At 52.5% G+C, this 23,259-nt stretch overlaps 1 protein-coding gene across 6 annotated transcripts in view; it reads right to left on the minus strand.

The window, feature by feature from the left end:
* The window catches only part of SLIT1 (slit guidance ligand 1), a 190,196-nt gene that overhangs the window by 60,593 nt on the left and 106,344 nt on the right, over nucleotides 1-23,259 (minus strand). For 4 of the 6 annotated variants that reach the window (XR_004732101.3, XR_004732100.3, XM_035268646.3 and 1 more), the window contains exons 5-8: nucleotides 4,906-4,977; nucleotides 3,723-3,794; nucleotides 3,007-3,144; nucleotides 2,310-2,473 (exon numbers count right to left, since the gene is read on the minus strand). Coding sequence is in view for 4 of the 6 variants with exons in the window: in XM_035268646.3 (XP_035124537.2) it covers nucleotides 2,310-2,473; nucleotides 3,007-3,144; nucleotides 3,723-3,794; nucleotides 4,906-4,977 (446 nt within the window). In the remaining 2 variants the exon portion in view is untranslated. The remainder of the gene's footprint in view (nucleotides 1-2,309; nucleotides 2,474-3,006; nucleotides 3,145-3,722; nucleotides 3,795-4,905; nucleotides 4,978-23,259) is intronic. The other 2 variants (XM_035268647.3, XM_078346188.1) reach the window with 1 other exon arrangement.

Consider the following 23,259-nt stretch of genomic DNA (forward strand, 5'->3'; position numbering starts at 1 on the left):
CAAAGTAACCACTATTCTGAGTTCTATCGCCAAAGATTTGCTCTGCTCACTTATGAGCATCACATAAATGAAACAGTAGTTTCTCTTATGTCTGGCTTTTTTGCTTAATATACAGTCTTTGAGATTCACCATGTTGCTGTGTGTATCAGTAGTCTGTTCTTTTTCATTGCTGAGTGGTATTCCATTACATGGATATACCATAATTAGTCAGTGGACATTCAGGTTGTCTCCAATTGGCACTATGATGGAAAAAGCTGCCTTTAATATTTTTGGACATTTTTGCAGAAAAAGATGCAAGCACCTAGCAGTGGAGCTGCAGGGTCACAGGGTGGACATAAGCTGAGCCTTAGAGGAGGATCCTGTGAGACGGTTCTGCAGAGTGGTCAAGCCAATTGATATCCCCACCAGCATTTGAACCTCAAATATCTTCCCTGGCTGCCCCAAAAAGTGGGCACCAGGATCAAATGAAGCAAAGCCTCATGGATTCCTGGCATATTGTGACAGTAGCCTTCAGAGGAAAAGGGTTGCCAGGGTGATCAGACCCAGAGGAAAAACTAATGTCTGAAAATAGAAACCATAGTCTTCCAAATGCAAAGAAAAATGTTTCATTTCAAAATAAAAATTGTCCCAGTGAATTATCCATTCCTATTCCTAAAAACTGTAGTAGCTGCAATGATGCAGAGGCAGTCCTGGCTCACACCTGAGACACAGCCGTGTGTACGTGCACATGTTCTAGCACACAGGCACACTCACACACTCATACACACACACATCTGCACGCACACACACACAGAGCACTGCTGGGTACAGCAGTGTTCAAGCTCAGTCTTGGGTGTCTGCCAGTGCAATGGAGGAGGTGACAGCCACAGCCCAGAGCCTTACACTGAGGCAGGGAGGCCAAGCCTAGGAGATGCTTTCCTTCAGAGCACTGTGGCTGGCAGACCCAGTCCGCGGACTGGGGGAAACAGCCTCTAAATCCTCTGACACAAGGCTGGGCATGGTAGCTCATGCCTGTAATCCCAGCACTTTGGGAGGCTGAGGAGGGCAGATCACCTTAGGTTGATCCTGGCCAGGGCCAGCACTGTCTCCCTGCTGTTCGAGACCAGCCTGATCAACATGAAGAAACCCTGTCTCTACCGAAAATACGAAATTAGCTGGGCATGGTGGCACATGCCTGTAATCCCAGCTACTTGGGAAGCTGAGGCAAGAGAATCACTTGAACCCAGGAGGCGGAGGTTGTGGTGAGCCAAGATCATGCCATTGCACTCCAGCCTGGGCAACAAAAGCGAAATTCCAACTCAAAAAAAAAAAAAAAACAAATCCTCTGTCACAAATCTGAGAACTGTGCATTCATTCAGCTAGCATTTCCTGCGCCAAGCGAAGACAAAGTACTGAGGATGCGCCAGAAACGCAATGAGGGACCTCACCTAGGATCACAGAAGGCTCCCTGGGCTCTGCAGGGTGAGGAGGAGTAGGCAGGCAACAAGGAGGGAAGGGCGTGTCCAACAGGGGAGCCGCCTGTGAGGCCAGAGGATGGGGGAACCCGTGCCAGGAAGGGGCAGACACAGCTGGGGGAGCTGCAGGCAGCGGGAAGCAGGGAGATGGTGCTGGCCCTGGCCAGGCTTGCGGAGGCTGAGAGCAGTTCAGACTCTCGTAGCAGTGCTGACCGCTGGGTGAGTACACGAGCAGTGACCACCCAGACTTGTGGGTTCTTTTTGGTCTTCTGGGTGTAGTAGGGACATCAAAGGGGCCAGGGAGGACATGGGCCACCAGTCAGGAAGCTATCACAGAACCCCAGGGGGAAGGTGAAGGGGCATGGGCTTTGAGACCCGCCTCCCCTGGAGCCAAGGTTAGAGGGCCCAATTCAACGACTCGCCAAGGCAGCAGAGGTGAGGCAATAGGAGGAGGGGAGAGGGGGTGATAGCAGAGGCAAGGAGCCCAGAGGACGAGTGGGTGGCGGCACTAAGTATACCAGAAGGAGGACGGGATGGAACAAAGCAGGTGCTGAGTGCACGAGGCAGTGAGGGAGCAGGAGGAAAAAGGAGATAAGATGAGAAGTAACACACAGAGACAAAGGCTATGGTAAGAACGGGAGGTGGCATATGGGGCAGGAGTGGCAGATAGTGGGGGACAGGAGGTGGTGGGCGGGGCCAGATAGTGATGGGCGGGGCCAGACGGTGATGGGCAGAGGCAGGAAGTGATAGGCGGGGCCAGGTATCAATGTTGAAGTTAGGGGCGGGGACAAGAGGCAGGGCAGGAGGCAGCAGTGGCGCTGGACAGTTGAGAGCCTGGCAGTGGCATGTACCCACCTGAGCAGCTGAACTCACTCTTCTGGACCTCTGCCACATTGAGTCCACGCAGGCTGGCTGGGCCTGAGCACTGGGTGAACAGCCCGATGGTTGGCCGCTGCCTCAGCCACTGCGAGAGCCAGGCCAAGTGGCAGTCGCAAAACAGGTGGTTGGAGTGCAGGCGGCTGCAGGAAGACAGGGTGGCTCACAACCCATCTGGGCCCCCAGCCCAGCCAGACTGTGGGAACCCCCAACCTCAGGCAGGAGGCTGCCCCCAGTGCTGTGTTCAAGCCAAACACATTTAGTCAAGTAGGTGGCTCAGCTCCAACCCAGTATTATCCACAGTCCCATGAGGATCCCGCTGCTGCCCCTCCCCTCCCACATGCTCTGGTCACACCTGGGCCGGAATGTGCCCAGCAAAGCCCAAGTCATCGCACTGAGCTCACACAGGCTCACAGCCCCAAACCACCTGGCTCATTTTCAAGCACAAAAACAAATCATTTGTTTTCCAAGGGAAAACCAAATTAAGTGGCACTGGATGGCCTGCAACTGTATCTCAACTCCTTCTGCCTCCGATTGCATAGAGCCCTCACCTTGGGCTGGCCTCGGGGAGAATGAGCTCATGACCTGTCTGCAGAACCCTCACCTCCTATCCCGCCCACCCCCTGGCATCAGCCGGGCTTGGCTGCCCCACTCCCAGCTGCCCCGGCTGACTCACAAGGTCCGTAGCTTGGGCATGTGGTTGAAGCTGGACACAGGGATGGTAGTGATATTGTTGTTGTTCAGAGTCCTGATCGGGAGAAACCAGAGCCATTTAGCACCTGCCCAGCAGGAGCTGATGTGGGACAGGGCCACCCTGCTGACAAATGGGGAGACCTTGAAGTGGACCAGCACGGTGCCAGACATGGAGGGGCTAAGCCAAAGAGCACGAGGCAGATCCCACCCCATGGGAAAGCCCCTAGCTGGGACGGTGATGGTGAGCCAATGGCACCATAGACTCCAAGGCTGGTAGGATGGAGAGATGGAGCAGGGCGGGTGATGGGATGCATCCCAGACTTGGGTTGGCTTGGAAGAAAGGGTGAGGTTTGGATAGGCAGGGGGAAGAGGGAGCATTCCAGGCCGAGTGGCAGAAACCCTTGGGTTTCATCCTGAGCAGGTTACACCAGGGCACACTGTTTACTGCAGGCACAAGCCCATGAGGGCCTGTCCTCCCTCCTCTGACCCATAAGTTCCTGTCCTCCCTCCTCCGACCCATGGAGGGTCTGTCCTTCCCTCCTTTGAGCCATGAGGACCTGTCCTCCCCTCCTCCGAGGTAATTCTAGGACTGGCTTCCCCCTTCCTGTCTCCCTGGTGCCCACTTCCCAGGCTGTGGCACTTGGCACCTGCATATCAGAGCCCACCACACCCCTCCTTCCTTTTCCCTGCTTTACTTACAGCACCTCCAGTCCCCGCAGAGCACGGAAGGCCCCTTCCTCGATACAGCTGATCTGGTTCTTGTCCAGCTGTCTGTGAAGCAAAGGAAGGTTGTAGAGAGGACACATTGCCTAGAGTAAGGGTGTCCAAACATTTTGACTACGTGCTCCATTCATTCAAAAGAGGCATGCCCCTAGTCATTTGTTACCTGTATATGTATCAATCCAAATAGTAAAAACTTAAGTTTTTTTTCTAATCTTCAGTTAAAATCATAGATATAAGTAAAAGTTATGTTCTTCTACTCAACCTTACATATTCCCTGGGAAGCAGGCACCCCCCCCCCCACAGACACACGCATTTTGGAGACCACCTAGCTGGTGCTGGCAGGTGAAAAAGGAGAGAATCACAAAGCAGTGGCAGCCAGAGCTGGCAAACAGATTTCAGCCTGAGTGCCAAAGAGGTTGACTAGAGGTGGCCACCTGGAGTGCTGCTGTCAGAGTAAACTGAGCTTCGAGGTGAGCTCTATGTGAAAGAATGTGGTGATTGATTACCAATGTCTGCCACAGGCGTGGGAGGGAGTGTGTGTGACAAGCATGCCAGGCATTTGCCATCCCTGTTGTAGTCAGACCTTGGGGAGGTGGTAAGCCTGGACCAGAATAAAGTTGAATAACAATAGTAAGCCATTACATTTAAATAGCATTTGTTGAAGTGTATTTACTTCCATGTCTCATTCAAACCTCAGAACAGGCCTGTGAAGTAGATCTTATTATCCCTATTTTCAAGAACAATATATCAAGGCTCAGTAATGTTCACTGACTTGCAGCAGCTTACGTGACATGTAACTCAAAGAGAAGATTCAAACCCAGCTTTCCCAACCCAAATATGAGGCAGGCAATGGAGGACAAGGGCACAGACACTATGCCATCAAAATGGACTGCGAATATCACCATTCTGATAAGTTGCTTCAATAGGTCCCCAAGAGTCCCCTCCATTGGCTCTTCACATGAAATCACACCCAAGGGAGAGGGCTGCATGTTTCCTCCAACCCCAGATTGCTCCAGAAGACCATGCTGGCACCAGCCCTCTAAGAGCCCAGGTCAGCTCCCTGGCTGCCTAGACCACATGGTTCAGGGACACCCTGAGGACGCTGCCAGGAGTGGCCCTGGAGCCCCTGCACCCTTCTCCCTCCCAGGCCTGTACTCACAAATTTTTGAGATCCGTAGCTCCCCGAAAAGCTTTCCTGGGGATGGCCTGAATGGCATTCTCACTCAAGTCCCTGGGAGGATAAAGCCAGAGGGAGAGAAAACACAGATCAGAAGAGAGGTTCCTGCAGTGCTGTGAGGAGCCAGGGAAGCAGGGCAGGTGGGCTGGAGGGCCCTGGACCAGCCACTGCTGCACTCCACCAACCTAGGACAGTGCCCAGCCCACAGCGGCCACTCAGTAAGCATTTGTTGAATGAATGAATGAACTGGAGAGGCACGCCATGTCCTGGAGGGAGGTCAGTCCCCAGCCACCTCCCCTTCTCTGGGCTGGAGGCTTGCAGCTGGAGGGAAGAGCCTGGGACAGCTATGACCAGCCCTGCCAGACCCCACCTGATGTAGTTTAGATATCTGTTCCCGCCCAAATCTCATGTTGAATTGTAATCCCCGGTGCTGGAGGTGGGGCCTGGTGGGAGGTGATCGGGTCATGGGGGCTGATCCCTCCTGGCTTGGTGCTGACTTCTGAATGGCCAGTGAGTTCTTGGAGTTCTGGTTGTTGAAGGGTATGGTGTCTCCCCCTCCACTCTCCCACATCAAGGGCCTGCTCTCCCTCTGACTTCTGCCAGGAGTAAAAGCTCCCTGAGGCCTCCCCAGAAGTAGATGCCTATGCTTCCTACACAACCTGCAGAACTGTGAGCCAAGTCAATCTCTTTTCTTATAAATTACCCAGTCTCGGCAATTCTTGATAGTAATATGAGAATGGCCTAATGCCCAAGAGGTCAGCCCACTGGACCCACAGAGGCTAGTTCAGTCCCCCATGGCATCGTGCAGGCTGCAAAGCAGCACACAACAGAAGTGTTTCTGGAGGTGGATTGATGACCCATGTCTGCCACCAGGGCAGGAAGAACGGCGCCCCTGGCTGTCTGTGGCAAGTACGTCTGGGGCTTATGCTCTGTGTCTTATGTGAGCAAGCTGACTCAAGACAGACAGAATTGGCTCTGGTGACCCAGCCAGCCAGTGGCCTTAACCCAGGTCTTTCACTCTAGGCAGGGCCTGACTCCAAACCTTGTGCTCTTGGGGACTGCAGGCAGCAGGGCGCCTCTGAGAGCCTGGGTCACAGGGAGTCAGGAGCACGCTGGGAGCTGGGATGACTGACGACTTCACGCCGCTCCACTAATGCCCTGGTGTGAGGGAGGGGCCACTGTTGGGGCTGCAAATCCTCAGCCTCAGTGAGTTCCAGACCAGCTTTGGGGCCCTTCCTTGTTCCCTGGCAGGTCCTGGCCTCTGACACCAGTCCACCTGCCTCAGTTGCCTCTCAGCAGCCTCCCTGGCATCCACAGACATGTACCAACAACCCTTTCCAGGTCAGCTTTTCCTACTCACAGCCACATGCCCCCTACCCCAGGCCAGCACTACCCCAGGAGCATAGCGTGGATACTATCACCATCCCCATTATATAGAGGAGAAAAGGGAGGCCCAGAGAAGCTAAGCGACTTCTTCAAGGTAACCAGGCTGGAGGTTAGTGGCTCCAGAATTTGAATCCAGGCATTCAGGTCCCAGAGCCCCAGCTTGTGCAGCAGCCCTGGGGGCCCATTTCACAGAGGAGGGAACTGAGCTCTGAGTTGTGAAGTAACTGATCTGAGGCTGGACCTGGGCAGCCTGCCTCAGAGCCCTGCCCCAGACATACCGGGGTCCTCAAGGTGAACAACCAGAGGCGTACCATCCTGATGTGGGCCCCAATGCCAGGCAGTGCCACAGCCCCACCTCCTCCTCCCAGGCCAGGCCTGTGGGCTTTGATAGTGCCCTTCCTTTCAGCCCCTCACCCCACAGGGTCTGAGAACACAGCCCACAGTCCCCTACCCGCTGCACACTGCCCCTTGAACTGTCAAGGCTGCCACCACTCTGTCTGGGTTTCCCTGTTGAGAAACCCAGCAGTGTGCTGAGCCCTGAATCGCAGAGGTAGGGGGCAGGTGAGCTAGAGGGTACCAGCTGCTGCTTCACCCAGCACCTAGGACAGCGCCTGGCCCGCTGCAGCCACTCAGCAAGCATTTGTTGAATGGATGGATGGATGATGGAACTGGAGAGATGCACCCTGTCCTGGAGGGAACTCCGTCTCCAGCCACCTCCCCTTCTCTGGGCTGGGGGCTTGCAGTTGGAGGGAAGAGCCTGGGATTCGAGTCCTGACCCTCCCCGTCCTGGCTGTACATCTGCAAGGCACCTTTTCCCTCCCGAGCCCAGTTTCCTCATGGACAAAATGGGATAAATAAGAACCTGGCAAAGCAATTGCCCTCCAACCCCCCTCCCCCCAGAGTGGGTACCAACATCCGTGCGCTCCCTCCCCCAAGCCCGGACCCTCCTGTCTTGTCCCCCCACAGCCTTCAGAAAAGCAGCCAGGCACCCGTGTTAGAAGGGGCCTTGGCACCATCAGTGCCCCTTGTTCTTGATCTCTCTCTCCTGGAAAGGAGACTGCTCAAGCCTGCAGCACAGACATAGCTGTCCCTCTTCCAGAGCCATCCTGCCATCCCCGAGGCATCTCCTCTCCTGCTGGGCAGCTTCCTCTTCCCACACTCGCCCACCCCCACCTCCCCTCCCTGCTCTGTACTTGGCATCTTTCGTCTTCAATCTTGGTTACTTGTGCCATATCTCCAGCTCCCCTGTGTAGTCTGTCAGTATTCCTGGAGACATTCCCCAAATTCTACCAATTTAGGCTACTCCCCAGAGGGCCCCAGCAGCCCACTCCCTGCTGCCTGTCTACGCAGCAACTACCCCAGCCCCATATGTCTTGAGAGGCACATTTCAGTCTTTGCCTGGCTAGTCCTGGTTCTCATCTCTTCCTTGCCTAGAGAGCTCCTTGGCTGCTACAAACTCGTCTTAGTCTCTCTGATTCATACAAGAAGTTGCTGCCCTGGCGGTGCCTGCCCTAATGGCTTGATGGTTCTCCTGGACTGTGGACTTGTTCTCTCCATCTTCCTAACTGGGGTGCTGCCACTGGGCAGAGTGGGCTGGCAGGGGAATTACTGGATTTGGAGCAGGGCTGTGCAGGTCACACAGGTAAACAAGAATTGCCCTCACTGGGGCTCATGGTCATGCGAATTCCCCAATAACCAGGATCCCAGGCTGACACAGGAGCCCAACACAAAACCAAGCCCACCTTGATGGAGTGCCTGCAGGTACCAGTGGCCGGGTTAGGCTTACGGATGCAGAGCTAACCACAGGTACATGGTACACCCTAGAGCACTCATGCCCAGAAGAGGCACCAACAGGAAACCAGTGAGGAAACCCTCAATCCTTCACTCCACAAATGTGTACTGAGAGCTGATGGTCTGCTGGGGACCCCCAAAGACTTGCTTTCATGGGGTGCACATGCCAGCTTTCAACAATGGCTGGAGGAGCAGTACTGCCAAAAAGATGGGAGAGTGCAGAGGAGTGAGTGAGCAATTCTGCCGGAGGGAGGAGAGGTGGTCCCTGATCGGATCTTTCAGAGTTGATGCGTCCCAGACAGAAACGGAAAATGAGGAGAGGGTTTTTTTTGTTTTGTTTTGTTTTGGGGACAGAATTTCACACTGTCACCTGGTGGGAGTGCAATAGCATGATCTCAGCTCACTGCAACCTCTGCCTCCTGGGTTCAAGCGATTCTCCTGCCTCAGCCTCCTGAGTAGCTGGGATTACATGCATCTGCCACCATACCTGGCTAATTATTTTATTTTTAGTAGAGACGTGGTTTTGCTATGTTGGCCAGGCTGGTCTCGAACCCCTGACTCGGTAATCCACCTGCCCCCACCTCCCAAAGTCCTGGGATTACAGGTGTGAGCCACCACACCTGGTCAAGAGGGTGTTCTAAGCAGTGGGAAGAGCATGTGTAAAGCCCAGAGACAGGAAGGAACAAGGCAGTCTCAGGGAATCTCATGTGATTTGGTATGACTGGTGTAGGTACGTGGGAGGTTGTGGTGATTAAAATATGTCGACAAATTCTTTGACATTCCTCCCTTCAAAAGACGGAGCCTCATTCTCCTCCTCTTGAATGTGGGCTGAACTCAGTAACTCACTTCTGAAGAACAGCATGTGATTGATAACCTCCGAGACCAGATCATAAAAGACATTGTAGCTCCCTCCTTGTTCCTTCTGGGACTGCTCTCTCTGGGAGAGCCCAGCCCAGGTCATAAGGACACACAAGCAGCTCTCTGGGGAGGCCCACATGGAGAGGAACTGAGGCCTCCCACCAGCAGCCAGCACAGGCTTGCCAGCCCTGTGAGCCAGCCATCATGGAAATACATTCTCCAGCCCCAGCTGAGCCTTCAGATGATACAATCGCCCAAATTCTGACTGCAATCTCATCAAGAACTCCAAGCCAGAACCACCCAGCCACCCCCAGAGACTGTGAAATCATAGATGTTTATTGTTTGTTCTTGAAAGCTGCAGTGTTTTGAGGTCATTGGTTACACAACAACCAATGATTCATCCAGGGATGTTTTGAGGCATGACCCTGAGGAAGGGAGGGGCATCCTTAGACTCAAGTTAATGAGCTGAAATCATGTTAGAGACTTGGTTACATCACTTCTCCTTTTTTAGGGCCTCAGTTTCCTCATCTGTCTAATTCATAAGTTGGACCAGAAGATTTCTAAGCTCTTCACCAGTGCAGACCCACCCACCTGCAAGACACATTACTATGTTGTGAATGATCATTTCCTCCCAAGAAAGGCATAGGTTGAAACCCAATCCCTAATGTGATGGTATTAGGAGGTGAGGACTTTAGGAGGTGATAGGTCATGTGAGCTCCATCCTTATAACAGTATTAGTGCTCTTATGAAAGAGACCCCAGAAAGCTGCCTTGCCCCTTCTTCCATGTGAGGACACAGCTAGAAGACACCATCTACGAAGCAGGAAGCAGCCTTCACCACGCACCAAATCTGCCAGTATCTTGATCTTGGACTTCCCACCTCTTAAACTGTGAGAAACACATTTCTGCTGTTTATAAGCCACCCAGTCTATGGCACTTTTAATTTTTTGAGAGATAAGGTCTTGCTCTGTCATCCAGGCCATAGTGCAGTGGCACAATCATAGCTGTCACCTTGAAATCCTGGGCTCAAGCGACCCTCCCACCTCAGCCTTCCAAGTAGCTGGGACTGCAAGATGCACTGGGACTACACTTGCTCTACAGGTAGGGACAGGGTCTGACTTTGTTGGTCAGCCTGGTCTCAAACTCCTCGCCTCAAGTGATTCACCCACCTCAGCCTCCCAATAAGATATTTTGTTATAGCAGCTGGAACAGACTAAGATACACATCAAGCAAGGTGCTTGCTTCTTTAGGGGATCTGGGGCCCCAGAAAGGAGGTGAGGAAAGTTGCTGGCCATACACCTTCTGAAAGAGGGGCTCTGGGGAGAAGAGAGACACAGCTTTCTGCCTTTGCTGACCCTCAGGGACTCAGGGAGATGACAGCATTAAGAGCCAGGTGGCAGCGAGAGGAGTGGCGGCCCGAGGACGTCTCCAGAGTCAGGAAGGCAGGAGCTCCAGTGGGACCCTTATCTCAGCCTGGCCGGCCACTCACCCTTTGGCCAAGCCTGGGAAGAAACGCTGGGGCCAGCACTCACATCCATTCATTATTCCATTTAATCCTCACCACAACGCTGCAAGGAAGGTTTTTTATTCGTATTGATTTGCTTATCGATTTAGACCCAACCTTGTTCTAGAAAGGCTTTAAGGTGGCTTATAGGGATTTTCAAAACAGCAAGAGAGCAAGAATGAAAAATGAGGCACAGAGGAGAAATCAATGGCAGGTACTAAAAATGCATGCCCCATATGAGCACACGCCAGGCAAGGCTAAGCTGGGCTCTGAGCTTTCTCGCTGACAGCCAACGAGAAAGGAGAGCCGGTCAGCTCACAGCGCCCACGGGACATGCATAAGTCTAAAAGGATCAACTTCTCAGGAGTACAGCTGGCTTGGCAGTAAGATGAGGCAAGAATTTTCCCAGGGGTCTTTATTAAAAATGACAGTGTAGCCTAATCAATAACACGGGATCCTTATAATAAATGGGATTCGAGCGACTGTTGCTTATAATAGCATCAAAGTACGATTCAGCAAAAGCAGTTCTATAAGGACTCAGAAACTAAGTGGGGAAGAGGGAGAAGGGAGAAGCAGACTCCATGCAGGGTCAGTCTATACAAAGACACTGGGGCATGAGAGTCTCATATGTGGGAGGAGCAGAGATTCTAGGAAGCAAGTGTCAGCTGAGAGAAGCCTCACACAGGCCCGGAGAGTGATGGAATAGACCAGAGAGGGCTGTGATCTGACCATCTTTTAAATTAATTAATTAATTAATTCTTTTGAGACAGTGTCTTGCTCTGTCACCCAGGCTGGAGGGCAGTGGCACAATCTCAGCTCGCTGCAATCTCGACCTCCCTGGTTCAAGCAATTCTGCCTTAGCCTCCCAAGTAGCTGGGATCACAGGTGCCCTCCACCACACCCAGCTAATTTTTTATATTTTTAGTAGAGACAGGGTTTCACCATGTTAGCCAGGATGGTCTGATCTCCCAATCTCCCAACCTCGTGATCTGCCCACCTTGGCCTCCCAAGGTGCTGGGATTACAGGCATGAGCCACCACCCCTGGCCTATTTGATCATTTATTTGGAGACAGAGTCTCACTCTGTCACCCAGGCTGAAGTGCAGTCACTCAGTCACAGCTCACTGTACCCTTGAATCCTGAGCTTAGTTGATCCTCCTCTCTCAGCTTCCTGAGTACGTGGGACTACAGGCACATGCTACCGTGCCCGGCTATTTTTTAAAAATATTTTTGTAGATACAGGGTCTCACTGTGTTGCCCAGGCTGGACTCAAACTCCTGGGCTCAAGTGATCTCCCACTTCAGCCTCCCAAGTAGTTAGGAGTACAGGCACAGGCACTGTGTCCAGCTCTGACCATCTTTCAGGCTTTGTTCTGGGGCACCAAAGCTTACAGAGGAAAGACACAACCCAGGCAGGCAGGCGGCCAAGGGCCAGTCAAGAGATGATGGATGGCCCAAAGCTGGGTGTGGAGCTGCTGCACCCTGGCCAGCCAGCCCTCAGCCAGAAGCAGCCCACACTGTTTAAATGAAGACAGGAAAGTGAATTTGGGGCCCCAGGAGAGGCCAGAGTAAAACAGGTGAACCTTGGAAGCCTCAGGACAATGCAGCAAAGAGCCCTGGGCAGAAGAAGCCTGCAGAGGGAAGGACCAGGTTCAACTCCTGCTTCTGCCATTGACCAACGATGGGCCTGGGGAAGTTCTGCAACTGAGAGCTTCAGGTGCCCTACTGTAAAATACATACCACGTGGGACTTTGGAGAAGATTGTGTGAGTTTATGTACTTAAGCTTCTGAACCAGAACCTCCATTTAGCAATATTCAAGAAATGCCGGCTAAGCACAACCCAAGCAACCCGAGGGCTCTGTTGTTTCAAGCTTTCCCACGAGGGGGCGCCAGAAGCATTCTCTGGACCTGGATGCCTAAACCACATCACAAACCAGAACAAAGCTATTCTTTTTTTCTTTTTGCTCCAATTGACTTCCTACCTTGTCAGTACTTGTCTCATCTTTCCAAAATCCTTTTAAAGTGTGTCATATCTTCTGCCCCTGGTCTGCGTGGAAACTCCCTAAAAGCACCACCTAAGCCTTTCCCCATCACTTTTCCCAGGGCTCTGAGCTGCCTTTGTCTCCCTCAAACGGAGTCATTCCTCCCTGTCCTCCTCCTACGTGGCCTTGTCACAGGCCCCGAAGTGAGGAGATGGCCTGGATGCATCCAGGCAGAATGAGACATCCTGAGAACGGCTGTCCTAGAAGCGGGTGGGATTCGTAGCTAGAAGGACAAACCGCCAAGGCCAGGGCAGCGGGGGTCTAACAACCCAGGAAGTAGGGCCAGACAGAGGCTCAGAAGGAGGGCACGGGCAGAACAGTGACAAGAGTACCATGGCAGATCCCCAGAGCCAGAGCCAGGACAGTGCTGGGAAGATACAGGGCTGGGACAGATGCTGAGACAGGGGACGAGGTCCTGGCTTCTGACAAGCACCCTGGGGCTGTGAGGATGCTGGTCCAGTGAGCACTGATTGGGAAGCGAGGGTGCAGAAGACAAAGCCCACAGCTGGGTGTCACAGGGGAGACTTGGGTCCACCCACTTTAAGCATGTGGTCTTGGGCAAGTCACGTAACCTCTCCAGCCTCAGTTTCCTCATCTGCAACATGGGGATGGAAAGCGGCACTTACATTGCAGGATCTGATGGGAGAGGGGCCCTTGCCTTCTTCCTCACCTCTGCTGACATTCCTTCAGTTTCCCAGAACCTTCCAGCCACCCACAGGACCTGTGCACTTGCTGTGGCCTCTGCCAGGAGACGCTATTCACCCTTTACACCTCAGTCTACAAACACCTCCCCTGAGCCGGAGACAGCCGCTCCATCTGCAACAGGCTCCCAGCACCCTGCTTTCCTTTTTAGCACCAACCCAGGCTTGTAATAAAATACAGGTGCACTGCATGTGATGAAGTACTGACTCTTGGTGAACGTCCATCTCCCTCTCCAGACCATAACCTTCTGCCAGACACTTTCCTTCACTTCCCACTTTCCTTCACATCCCAGCACATTGCAGGGACTCAGTAATTTTTAGCTGAAAGAACTAAAAGGCATCCTTACATGAGTCCCCTGCTCTAATCCCTCTGGCACTTTCCTGGCCAAAACAAGGAGTTAGGACCAGCCAAGGGGGAGGCAGGGGCTCAGGGCCAGAGAGGCTGGCTCTGCACAGTGAGAGACCACAGCTCCTCAGCTGTGCTGCCGCTACTTGTACCTGCTCTGCCTAACCAGGCTGCAGACCCAATGAGATGCAGGCTCAGGAGGTGAAAGCAAGCATGAGCAAGTACTTGTTATCGTGGATGATGTCACATCAACCATGCCTCTGCCCTTCACACATCCTTCGGAGTAATAACAACTAAACGCCCTTGAGTAGTTCCAAGCTTGCACCAGCTCAAGGCAAGGGTTCTGCAGGCAAAGCCTGAACCCCATCGCCAAGATCAAGGGCCCCAAGAGACAAGCTCCACCAAAAATAGCTCCTACTCCACCAGGAAGCATCCAGCAACCCCAGCTGGTCCCCCTCCCCTGAAGAGAAGGGGGCTGCCAGGTCCACACTCTAACTTGGCACCATCCCCAGGCACCCCACTCTGCCAATCCCTCATCCTCTACCAGGGCTGGGGGAGGCAGGGACTGGGGAAGCTGAGGTCAAGACCCCATGTTCTGGCTGCTAATCTGCCTTCACGCTCTAACCTGATTGGTCCCTGCTGGCAGCCCAGCCTCTAAGGGGATTAGCACGGGGGTGGGGGTGGGAAAACACAGGGAGCCGCTGGGCACCCGCCAAGGATGGACTGGGCTCTGGGTTCTTGCTGCCCACTCGGCTGCCACTGCAGGGCACAGACCTTACTTTGTCTGCCTTTCATGCCACCTGGAAGCTTTGGGCAGCCTAGCTTGTCCCCTCAGCCCCCTGCAGCCTGAGTGGTTACCCTGAACCAGGGCAGCCCAAGGGTTCCAGGGTACCTCATCTGGGGGCTTAGACCCTTGTCAGAAGATAGTTGGATTAAGGACTCAGGCTCTGGCCTCATGCACATCTTTTTCCTTTTTTTTTTTTTTTTTTTTAGATAGAGTCTCCCTCTATCGCCCAGGCTAGAATGCAGTGGCATGATCTCAGCTCACTGCAACCTCTGCCTCCCGGGTTCAAGCAATTCTCTGCCTCAGCCTCCTGAGTAGCTGGGATTTCAGGCACCTGCCACCACACTCAGCTAATTTTTTTGTATTTTTAGTAGAGGGGATTTTACCATCTTGGCCAGGCTGATCTTGAACTCCTGACCTTGTGATCCACCCACTTCGGCCTCCCAAAGTGCTAGGATTACAGGTGTGAGCCACCATGCCAGGCCTTTTTTTTGTTTGTTTTGTTTTTTGAGACAGAGTTTTGCTCTTGTTGAGCCTAGAGTACAGTTGCATGCTCAGCGCAACCTCCACCTCCCAGGTTCAAGCAATTCTCCTGTCTCAGCCTCCTGAGTAGCCGGGATTACAGGCATGTGCCACCATGCCCAGCTAATTTAGTATTTTTAACAGAGACAGGGGTTTCTCCGTGTTGGTCAGGCTAGTCTTGAACTCCTGACCTCAGGTGATCTGCCCACCTTGGGATTACAGGCAGGAGCCACCGTGCCCAGCCTCATGCATATCTTCTAACTCCCAAGCCTCAGTCTTCTCATGGTAAAATGGGAATAATTATCATACAGCTTAACCAAAGATGAGTGTGGGCCAGGATTGGCAGAGGTGGCTGCAATAGCCAAACTTTAATAATTGTCTTTTGGGCTCTGTAGGGAGGAGGAGGGAGGGTCAGGGCCTGGGAGTCAGGAGGCTGAGGCTCAAGGCCACCAACCCACTCCAGGACCTCCAGCAGGATCACAGTTAGTTCCCAACATTTGCAACGATACTGACCTCCCAGGGATGTTGGGAGCATGGGATTGCGTGCTGTGTGTGTCACACACTCAGCATGCCCACTGGTCGCTGGTGCCAGCACAGGGCAGCCTCAAACGGCTGTTATCAGGAAGTAGCTGCCCAGGACTCCACTGCAGATAACTCAGCAAGCGAGTCCCTGCCACCAGTGGACCGGCAGCAGCCTTGTCGCTGGGAAGTCTGTTGGGAAAGCAGATTTTCTGGGCCCCAACTCCCGAGTCTGAACTTACATTTCAGCAGGATCCCTCTGACTCAGGTGTACACTGAAGCCTGAGAAGTGCTGCCTCCAGCAGAGGGAAGGTGTAAAATGTTTTGTTTTGTTTTGTTTTTTGAGACAGTCTTACTCTGTCACCCAGGCGGGAGTGAAGTGGTGCGATCTCAGCTCCCTGCAACCTCCACCTTCCAGGGTTTTAAGCAATTCTCTGCCTCAGTGTCCTGAGTAGCTGGCATTACAGGTGTATGCCACCACGCCTTGCTAATTTTTGCATTTTTAGTAAAGACGGGGTTTCACCATCTTGGCCCAGCTGGTCTTGAACTCCTGGCCTCATGATCTACCCACCTTGGCCTCCCAAAATGCTGGGATTACAGGTGTGAGAAAGTGTTTTAATGTCCCCAACTGGAGCTAAAGAAAACTGGATTATAACCTCTGTACCAGTTAGCATTTCAAAGCAAGCGGGCAGAGGTGTCAACTCCTATTCTTTGGGTACTGAGCTGGGGGAGACTTGCACATAGAAACCCCTAGTGAGTGGAGAGAGGGAAGAGCAGCTACCAACCTTCAGCTGCAGCTCACCGAGGCCAACCTTCCCAGGAACACAGAAGGCCCTCACAGGCTGGGGAGCAGAGACCAGAGGCTACATTTGTCCCAGAGGCCCTTCCTGCATTCCTGCTCATCTGCATGGAAGACACCTGAGGGCGTGGGTGAGGAGCAGGTGTGGAGTTCCCGGGTGAATCGGCTCCAGCACTCACAGCAGAGGGAGCCTTGGCATCTCCAGCCCAGGCAGGAGGTCAGGAATCCCAGCTCTGGCTCCCTGCTCGGGCCAGGGAAGGGGAGACAGACTCCTAAGGGCAGTGTGTGCTCCAGGTTTCCACCACAGGATGGCCTGGCAGGAGGGAGTCTACCAGTGCCTGTGGGTGGGACACTGGGATGCACGTGCTCCTCAGAGATACTCCTGGGATCTCGCTGGACCATCCACGCCTTTGTCTCTGCCCATCCTCCACACCTCTCTTTAGATCCTATGCCTCCCACCTAGCAGGGGAATTAATTCTGCAGTGCCCTCCCTGCCTGCTCTCTCCAGCCATGAAACAACACTCGAGTGCTGCACATCTACCCTGTGTGCATACTGCACGTGTGCGCACCTGGCTCCAGGTCAGGGACTAGGTCTAATTCACCTTCAAGGTGGCTTCCAGTGAGCATTTGATCATATGGACCTGAATCATGCTGCCTTTGGCCTCAACTCAGAGACCAGAGCTTTGTCCACTCATAAACCTCGCCAAGATCTAGAGACCCAGGAGGCAAGCTCCACCAAAAGCAGCTCCCACTCAGCCTGGAAGCATCCAGCAACCCCAGCTGGCCGCCCTCCCATGAAGAGAAGGGGGCTCAGGTGCTCCCAGAAGATGCAAGTAGAAAGCTTATCAGTCGGCTGATTCTCAGTGTGAATCTCTTTGTTTTATCTTCTCCAGAAGTTAAGCTCAGGTAGAGACCAGGGCAGGGGCCAGGGTACCAAGGAGACCCAGCGGTGGTATCAGAGACCATACCAGTACAGTGAAGGGAGAGTGGGTCCCACTCACCACAAGCCCAGTTTTCTTTAACCTGGTCCCCCACTTCTCCAGCTTCTCAGAATACAGAATGGAACCAGGGCAGTGGCTCACACCTATAATTTCAGCACTTTGGTGGGCTGAGGTGGGAGGATGGCTTGAGGCCAGTTAGAGATCAGCATGGGGAACATAGTGAGACCCCATCTCTCCAAAAAGTTTAAAAATCAGCCGGGCATGGTGGTGCATGCCTGTAGTCCTAGCTACACAGGAGGCCGAGGAAGGAGGATCGCTTGAGCCCACGAGTTCAAGGTTACAATGAGCTATGATCACAACACTGCGTTCCAACTTGGGTGACAGATGAGACTCTGTCTCTTAAAAAACATCACACAGGACAGGACAGATCCTGGGAGCTGCCTTTGCCACCTCCTCTAAGCCTGGCTGCAGTCCTCTGCATGCTGAGTTCCTCTTCCTAATCCTGAGTGCTCTCCTGCCCGCTTTTCTGCAATGACTGCCATGAGCCAGACCAGCTGGAGTGGATGGCAGGGTCATCAGATCAGCCAGCATCCCCAGAGGAAGCCTCAGGTCATGGCAGCTAGTATGGGAGTGGAGTCCTGCAGCCTGTATTCAAAACGAAGCCCAGCACCAACTGGTGCCTCTTTGGGTCTCAGTTTCCTTTTCTGTAACATAAGTTTGTAGGAGGAGACTGGCACACAGTGGGTGACAATCAGTCGTATTGTCCTTGAGGCTTCTGGCTACTAAATACTGAGCAAGTATTGCCGCTACTAAGTATAGAGCGGTTATAGCTCCGCGACTCTGAAGAAATGACGGCTCCCTCTCCTTTACCAGCTCTCCCACTCCTAAGAGGATGAGAAGATTCATGGAATTAAAGCTCACATATGCTCTGTGAAGTCTGGAAATTTTTTTTTTTTTTAAATATTGAACCACAGGCCAGGCACTGGCTCACGCTTGTAATCCCAGCACTTTGGGAAGCCAAAACAAGAAGCTCATTTGAGCCTAGGAGTGAGAGACAACCTGGGCAACAGAGCAAGACCTCATCCCACAAAAATGTTTTAAAATAATTATCCAGGAGTGGTAGCATGCCTGCAGTCTCAGCTGCTCAGGAGGCTGAGTTAGGAGCATTGTTGAGCCAAGGAGGTGGCGGTTGCAGTGAGCTGTGATCATGCCACTGCACTCCAGTCTGGGCCACACAGTGAGACCTTGTCTCAAAATTTTAAAAATAAATTAAATGTGGAAGAGCTAACATGGTCCCAGGGAGCTCCTGGTGTCCAATTCCTGCAGGTGGTTTGGGTGCCTGACACCATGGATGGTGGCATCTGAGCTTTGCCCTTATTGATCCCATCTACATTTCCTGAGCACCCAGCACGTCCCAGGTCCCATCAGCTAGAGAGGTGCCCCCCTCCCCTGCCCACCGCAAAGCTGCAAACCCTCCTGAGGCAGCCCCCTCCCTCCAGCACCACCAGAGTTAACGCTGCAGAAGCCTCATCAGGCAGAGGCACGAAGCTGCCCGGGACGCTGCTCCATAAAAGCACCAGGGTAACATTTCCTTGAGCTGCGCTGTTTGCTGTGCAGCTACTGAGCATGCATTCACACAATGGCGATATCAGGGGCACACCCCACAAGGCAGCCCTGCGTTGAAGCAAAAATTCGTTCCTGCTAAGGAACAGCAGCTCAGAGCTGAGTCCCACTCAGCAGTGAGAGGCGCAGTGTGCGCAGGAGACACAACCAACTTCATCCTTCAACTCTGCCAACAGCAAGAGGCAGGCCTGAGTCCCAGACACCCAGGCAAGGGCACAGTAGCAGGCCATGAGGGCAGATGAAGCAGGCAGAGGAATGCAGGCCCCTCTGCATGTGAATACCAGGGCAAGGTCTCCACGCTTACTCAACGCCAGGTGCTGAGCATGGAGACCTTGGAGTACCCTGGTGACCTGCTAATCCTTGCCGGCGATGCAGCAAGGAGCGTGAGAGGCAAGGCTGCTGTCCCAGGCACTCACAAGGAACAGTTAGGACCAGTGACTTCAGAGGTTCCCAGGCCAGACACACAATGGCGGGAGCAGGGGAGGTGGCGCAGGAGGACAAAGAATTGATGTATAGAGGAAAGGACATGAGCTTTGGAACCAGACAACCCCGGGCCTGACTCCAAGCCCCATTATTTACTGCCTGTGTGACCTTGGGCAAGTTATTTAACCTCTCTGAATCCGGTTACTCATGGATAGAGGAGGGTTAATCACAGCCCCCTCTTCCGAGTTGTGAGGATTAAATATCACATGTGCCACTCATATAAAGCTCAAAATAGGCAAAACTAATCTGTGCTGTTGGAAGTCAGGACTGTAGTTACTTGGGATGGGGAGAGCAGGGACTTGTGGCTGGAAGGAGGTACAGGAGGCTTCCGGGTACTCGTGATGTTTTACTTCTTGATCTAGTTCTGGTTCCATGAGTGTGTTCATTATGTGAAAATGTGGTGAGCTGTACACTCGTTGGTACACTTTTCAGAATATATGTTTTACTTCAATTAAAAGTTTTAAAAAGTAACACGGGAAGTGCTGATTCTAGCACGTGCTTTGTAGGCATTCAACAAATGCCAGTGCCCTCCCTCCCGAGTCCCTGCTGGAGGAGACAAATGGGGAAAAATCTGCCAAATGACAAATATGCCAAGATGCCAGGCTCACAATTGTAAGCAGTGGGGAAACTCCCAGGCTGAGAGGAAACTACAGAGGACAGTGTGGCAGAAACAATCCCCAGTCAACAGTGATGAGGGAGCAGGGCCAGCTTCCAACAGACACAGAGGTGGAGGTGGGAAATGGGCACCATGCAGACGTGAGCATCTGACTCTGCCAGGTGAAGATGCTGCATCTTCCAGAGTTTCTAATATAGCAATGCCAGCTCAGGTTCTGTGTCTCCCTGAAGAACAGGCACAGTGCCCTGCTTCAGGATGAGATTTCCAGGTCAGGGGGTAGAACTGCAGGAGCAGGGATCTGGGAGAGCCAGGGCTGGAATGTGGCAAATAGGTCAAGGGAACAGCCATCAGAGAAGGTCCGAATGCCTTCTCTGCCTTGTTGCAGGAAGCAATGAGGGCAGTCTTAAGGATACATTATAAAATAGAGTGAGAAAACAGGAATCAGAGAAGTAAAAACATAAAGACAGAAATAGGTGGAAATATCAAACAAGAGAGAAGAGCAGCCTATGAAGCCCTTTGCATCTGCTGTCAATGGGCTCTGGGCTTCTCACAGCCCAGGGCGACTGCTGAGACTGGTGTCTTACACAATTTGCCAAGTCTATGGACAAACCACCTTGGGAGTAGAGTGGTTTTTCCCGGATCTTAAACCAAGCACAGAGGCCTCCCACAAATCTCTATAAAGAGGAGACCGTAGGAGATGGTTTGCCGCAAGGAGGTCCACTGCTACCCCTGCCAAAAACAGAGATGACTAGGAGAGAAAAGCGAGACCCTCACTGGCGTCCCCAGTGGGTGTCAAGGACATTCAGCCACACCATCCAAGTCACACAAAGCTAAGTCACAGACAAGCTAATTCTGCAAAGGATCAATCCGCTAAGTTCTTTGTTTCCTTTAACAGTTTGGTTTTAGTTGGGCAGTTTCCCATTTCCCTTCACAATAGCCTTTTAAGGACAGTCGGATTGCCGCACCCCAGCCTCTTCCTGTAGGAAGACCCCAAGCTCCACCATTCATCTGAAGGAAGAGGCTGGGGTGTGTTCACTACAGTTCAAACACCTGGAGTGTGGCAGAGACAAATGGAATGGTTCTTAAACTGCTCTAATAAAGACAAAATGCAAACCAGTCGACTCACACCAAATAGTTAAAAGAAGTGTGTCAATTTGATGAATCGGTCATTTGACAAATTGGCCATTCCATGAATTGACTTTTGGTAAATTGGCTTTTAGCAAAAATGACATTTGGCAAATTGATCTGCTTCTGTCACGGCAATGTGTTTCACAGTGTAATTACTCACACACTCCCAGGCCGGGCTCATCTTGGTACCCAATCTCAGGAGAAGTTATTCTGCAGGGTCAGTGCCACCACCTACTACACTGCTCTTTGTTGAACAGGTGCAAGCCAGGTGGGTTTTAGGGTGTTTTGAGGGATGCACAGGCTACCCAGCAGGCAGGCCACCCTTCACAGGCATCACTTTTCTCAGGAAAGCTCATCTAGACTCCAAGGGGCAGACGCTTTGGGTTCTCCTGGAAAAGGACCAGGGTTGGGCCTAGGGTTGGGAAAGGCAGGATTTAATGTGGTTTGAAAAGAGAGAGAACTGAGGTGAGAAGTGACAGGACTGGGCAAGTAAAACCCAGGGTGTGCTGAGGGAAAGGGCTCTGCTCGGAGAAGTGACCAGTGCACAGGGGCTGCAAACCCAAGCTTCTCCAGGGAGTGGCTGGGAGCCCCACCAGTGTGGCAGGGCAGCTGATATCTGCCTTGAAGTCATGCCAGGAGCAGCCCACCAAGGAGGCCAGCAGAGCATCGCTTAGCCCCTGGGGCATTTCCATTCCCTCCTTCTTGGGGGAAATGCAGTCTATTTCTCTACCAAAAAGACCATGCCTCTAGGCCAAGGACAGTGGCTCACACCTGTCATCCCAGCACTTTGGGAGGCCGAGGCTGGGGGATCACGAGGTCAGGAAATCGAGACATGGCCAACCTAGTGAAACACCGTCTCTACTAAAAATACAAAAATTAGCTGGGTGTGGTGGTGCATGCCTGTAGTACCAGCTACTTGGGAGGCTGAGGCGGGAAAATTGCTTGAACCTGGGAGGCAGAGGTTGCAGTGAGCCGAGATTGTGTCACTGCACTCCAGCCCAGAGACAAAGCAAGACTCCATCTTAAAAAAAAAAAAAAAAAGACCATGCCCCATTCCTCCACACCTCAGTCTCCTACAGGGCTGTCATACCCTGTCGGTCTTCGCCTCGGGAGTTTCTCAGAAGAAAGGGGCTTGAGGGATTCGAATAGCAAGAGGTCAGCTTCCCCAGGGCATCTGCAGCCCCTGAGGTCCCCACCACATACATAGACAGGGATGCTCAAAGGGAATAAGACCCTAACTACTTTCCAGGCAGGCAGAAACACAGCCCTGCCTGTTACAGGAGCAAGGAAGGTTTCCAGTTGGATGAGGGTGATCTGCAGGTGGCCATATCAGCAAAAGTCCCGAGGAGTTAACAGCCACAAGGAGTCGCTGTCTTGGGAGCTGTCCGTGGTCCTGAATCCATCGGTACACTTCCTCTGCTCAGGGATAAAGACTCTCCTTGGATACCAGCCACTTTCAGCCTGGCACATCTGGCCCACACATCAAACCTTGTCTACTCAGCTCATCTTTCTGCAAAGCTTACAGAGAGTCATGTCCATAACACACACCCAGAAGGTCAGCATAGCTTCCCTATGACCCTCAAGGGACCCACTCTTAGACTCCTAGGAGAGGTGTGTGCTGAGCACAGTGCACATCACTAAGCTACTTCTATACTGTATGAAGCTTAATCCTGCCCCAATTCCCACTTCCCTAGAAGTCAGACCTCCCCGCCGCCTGCCTAGACACAAGGCAAGCACAGAGAGGTGCTGGGAGGGCATCTGGGCACACCCCAAATCCTTACACAAAAAAACTATTCACTGTACTCCTAGGACATGAATGATTGTGACTGGCTCTTGAGTAATACAATTGTTATTGGTGGTGGTGGCGGTGGTGGCAGTGATGGTGGTAGCAACATTTATTATGTGCCTGGCACTGTGCTGGGTATTTTATGTTTTATATACATTAGTTCATTTAATCCTAAAACAACCTCATGAGACACATACTCTCACCATGTGTGAGATGTTAACAGTCAGAATATGTGTGAGAGGGGACAGGGAGCATATGAGAACTCTGGGCTTTCTGCTCAATTTTGCCGTGAACCTGAAACTGCTCTAAAAATGAAAGTCTATTGTTTGTTTATGGAGACAGTCTTACTCTGTCACCCAGGCTGGAGTGTGGTGGCATGATTATAGCTCACTGAAGCCTGGGCTCAAGCAATCCTCCTGCCTCCGCTGCAGAGTAGCTAGGACTCCGGGCACATGCCTGCCATGCCCAGCTGATTTTTATATTGTAGCAATGGGGTCTCACTATGTTGCC

This window comes from Callithrix jacchus, chromosome 12 (assembly GCF_049354715.1).
Source record: "Callithrix jacchus isolate 240 chromosome 12, calJac240_pri, whole genome shotgun sequence".
NCBI lineage: Eukaryota > Metazoa > Chordata > Mammalia > Primates > Cebidae > Callithrix > Callithrix jacchus.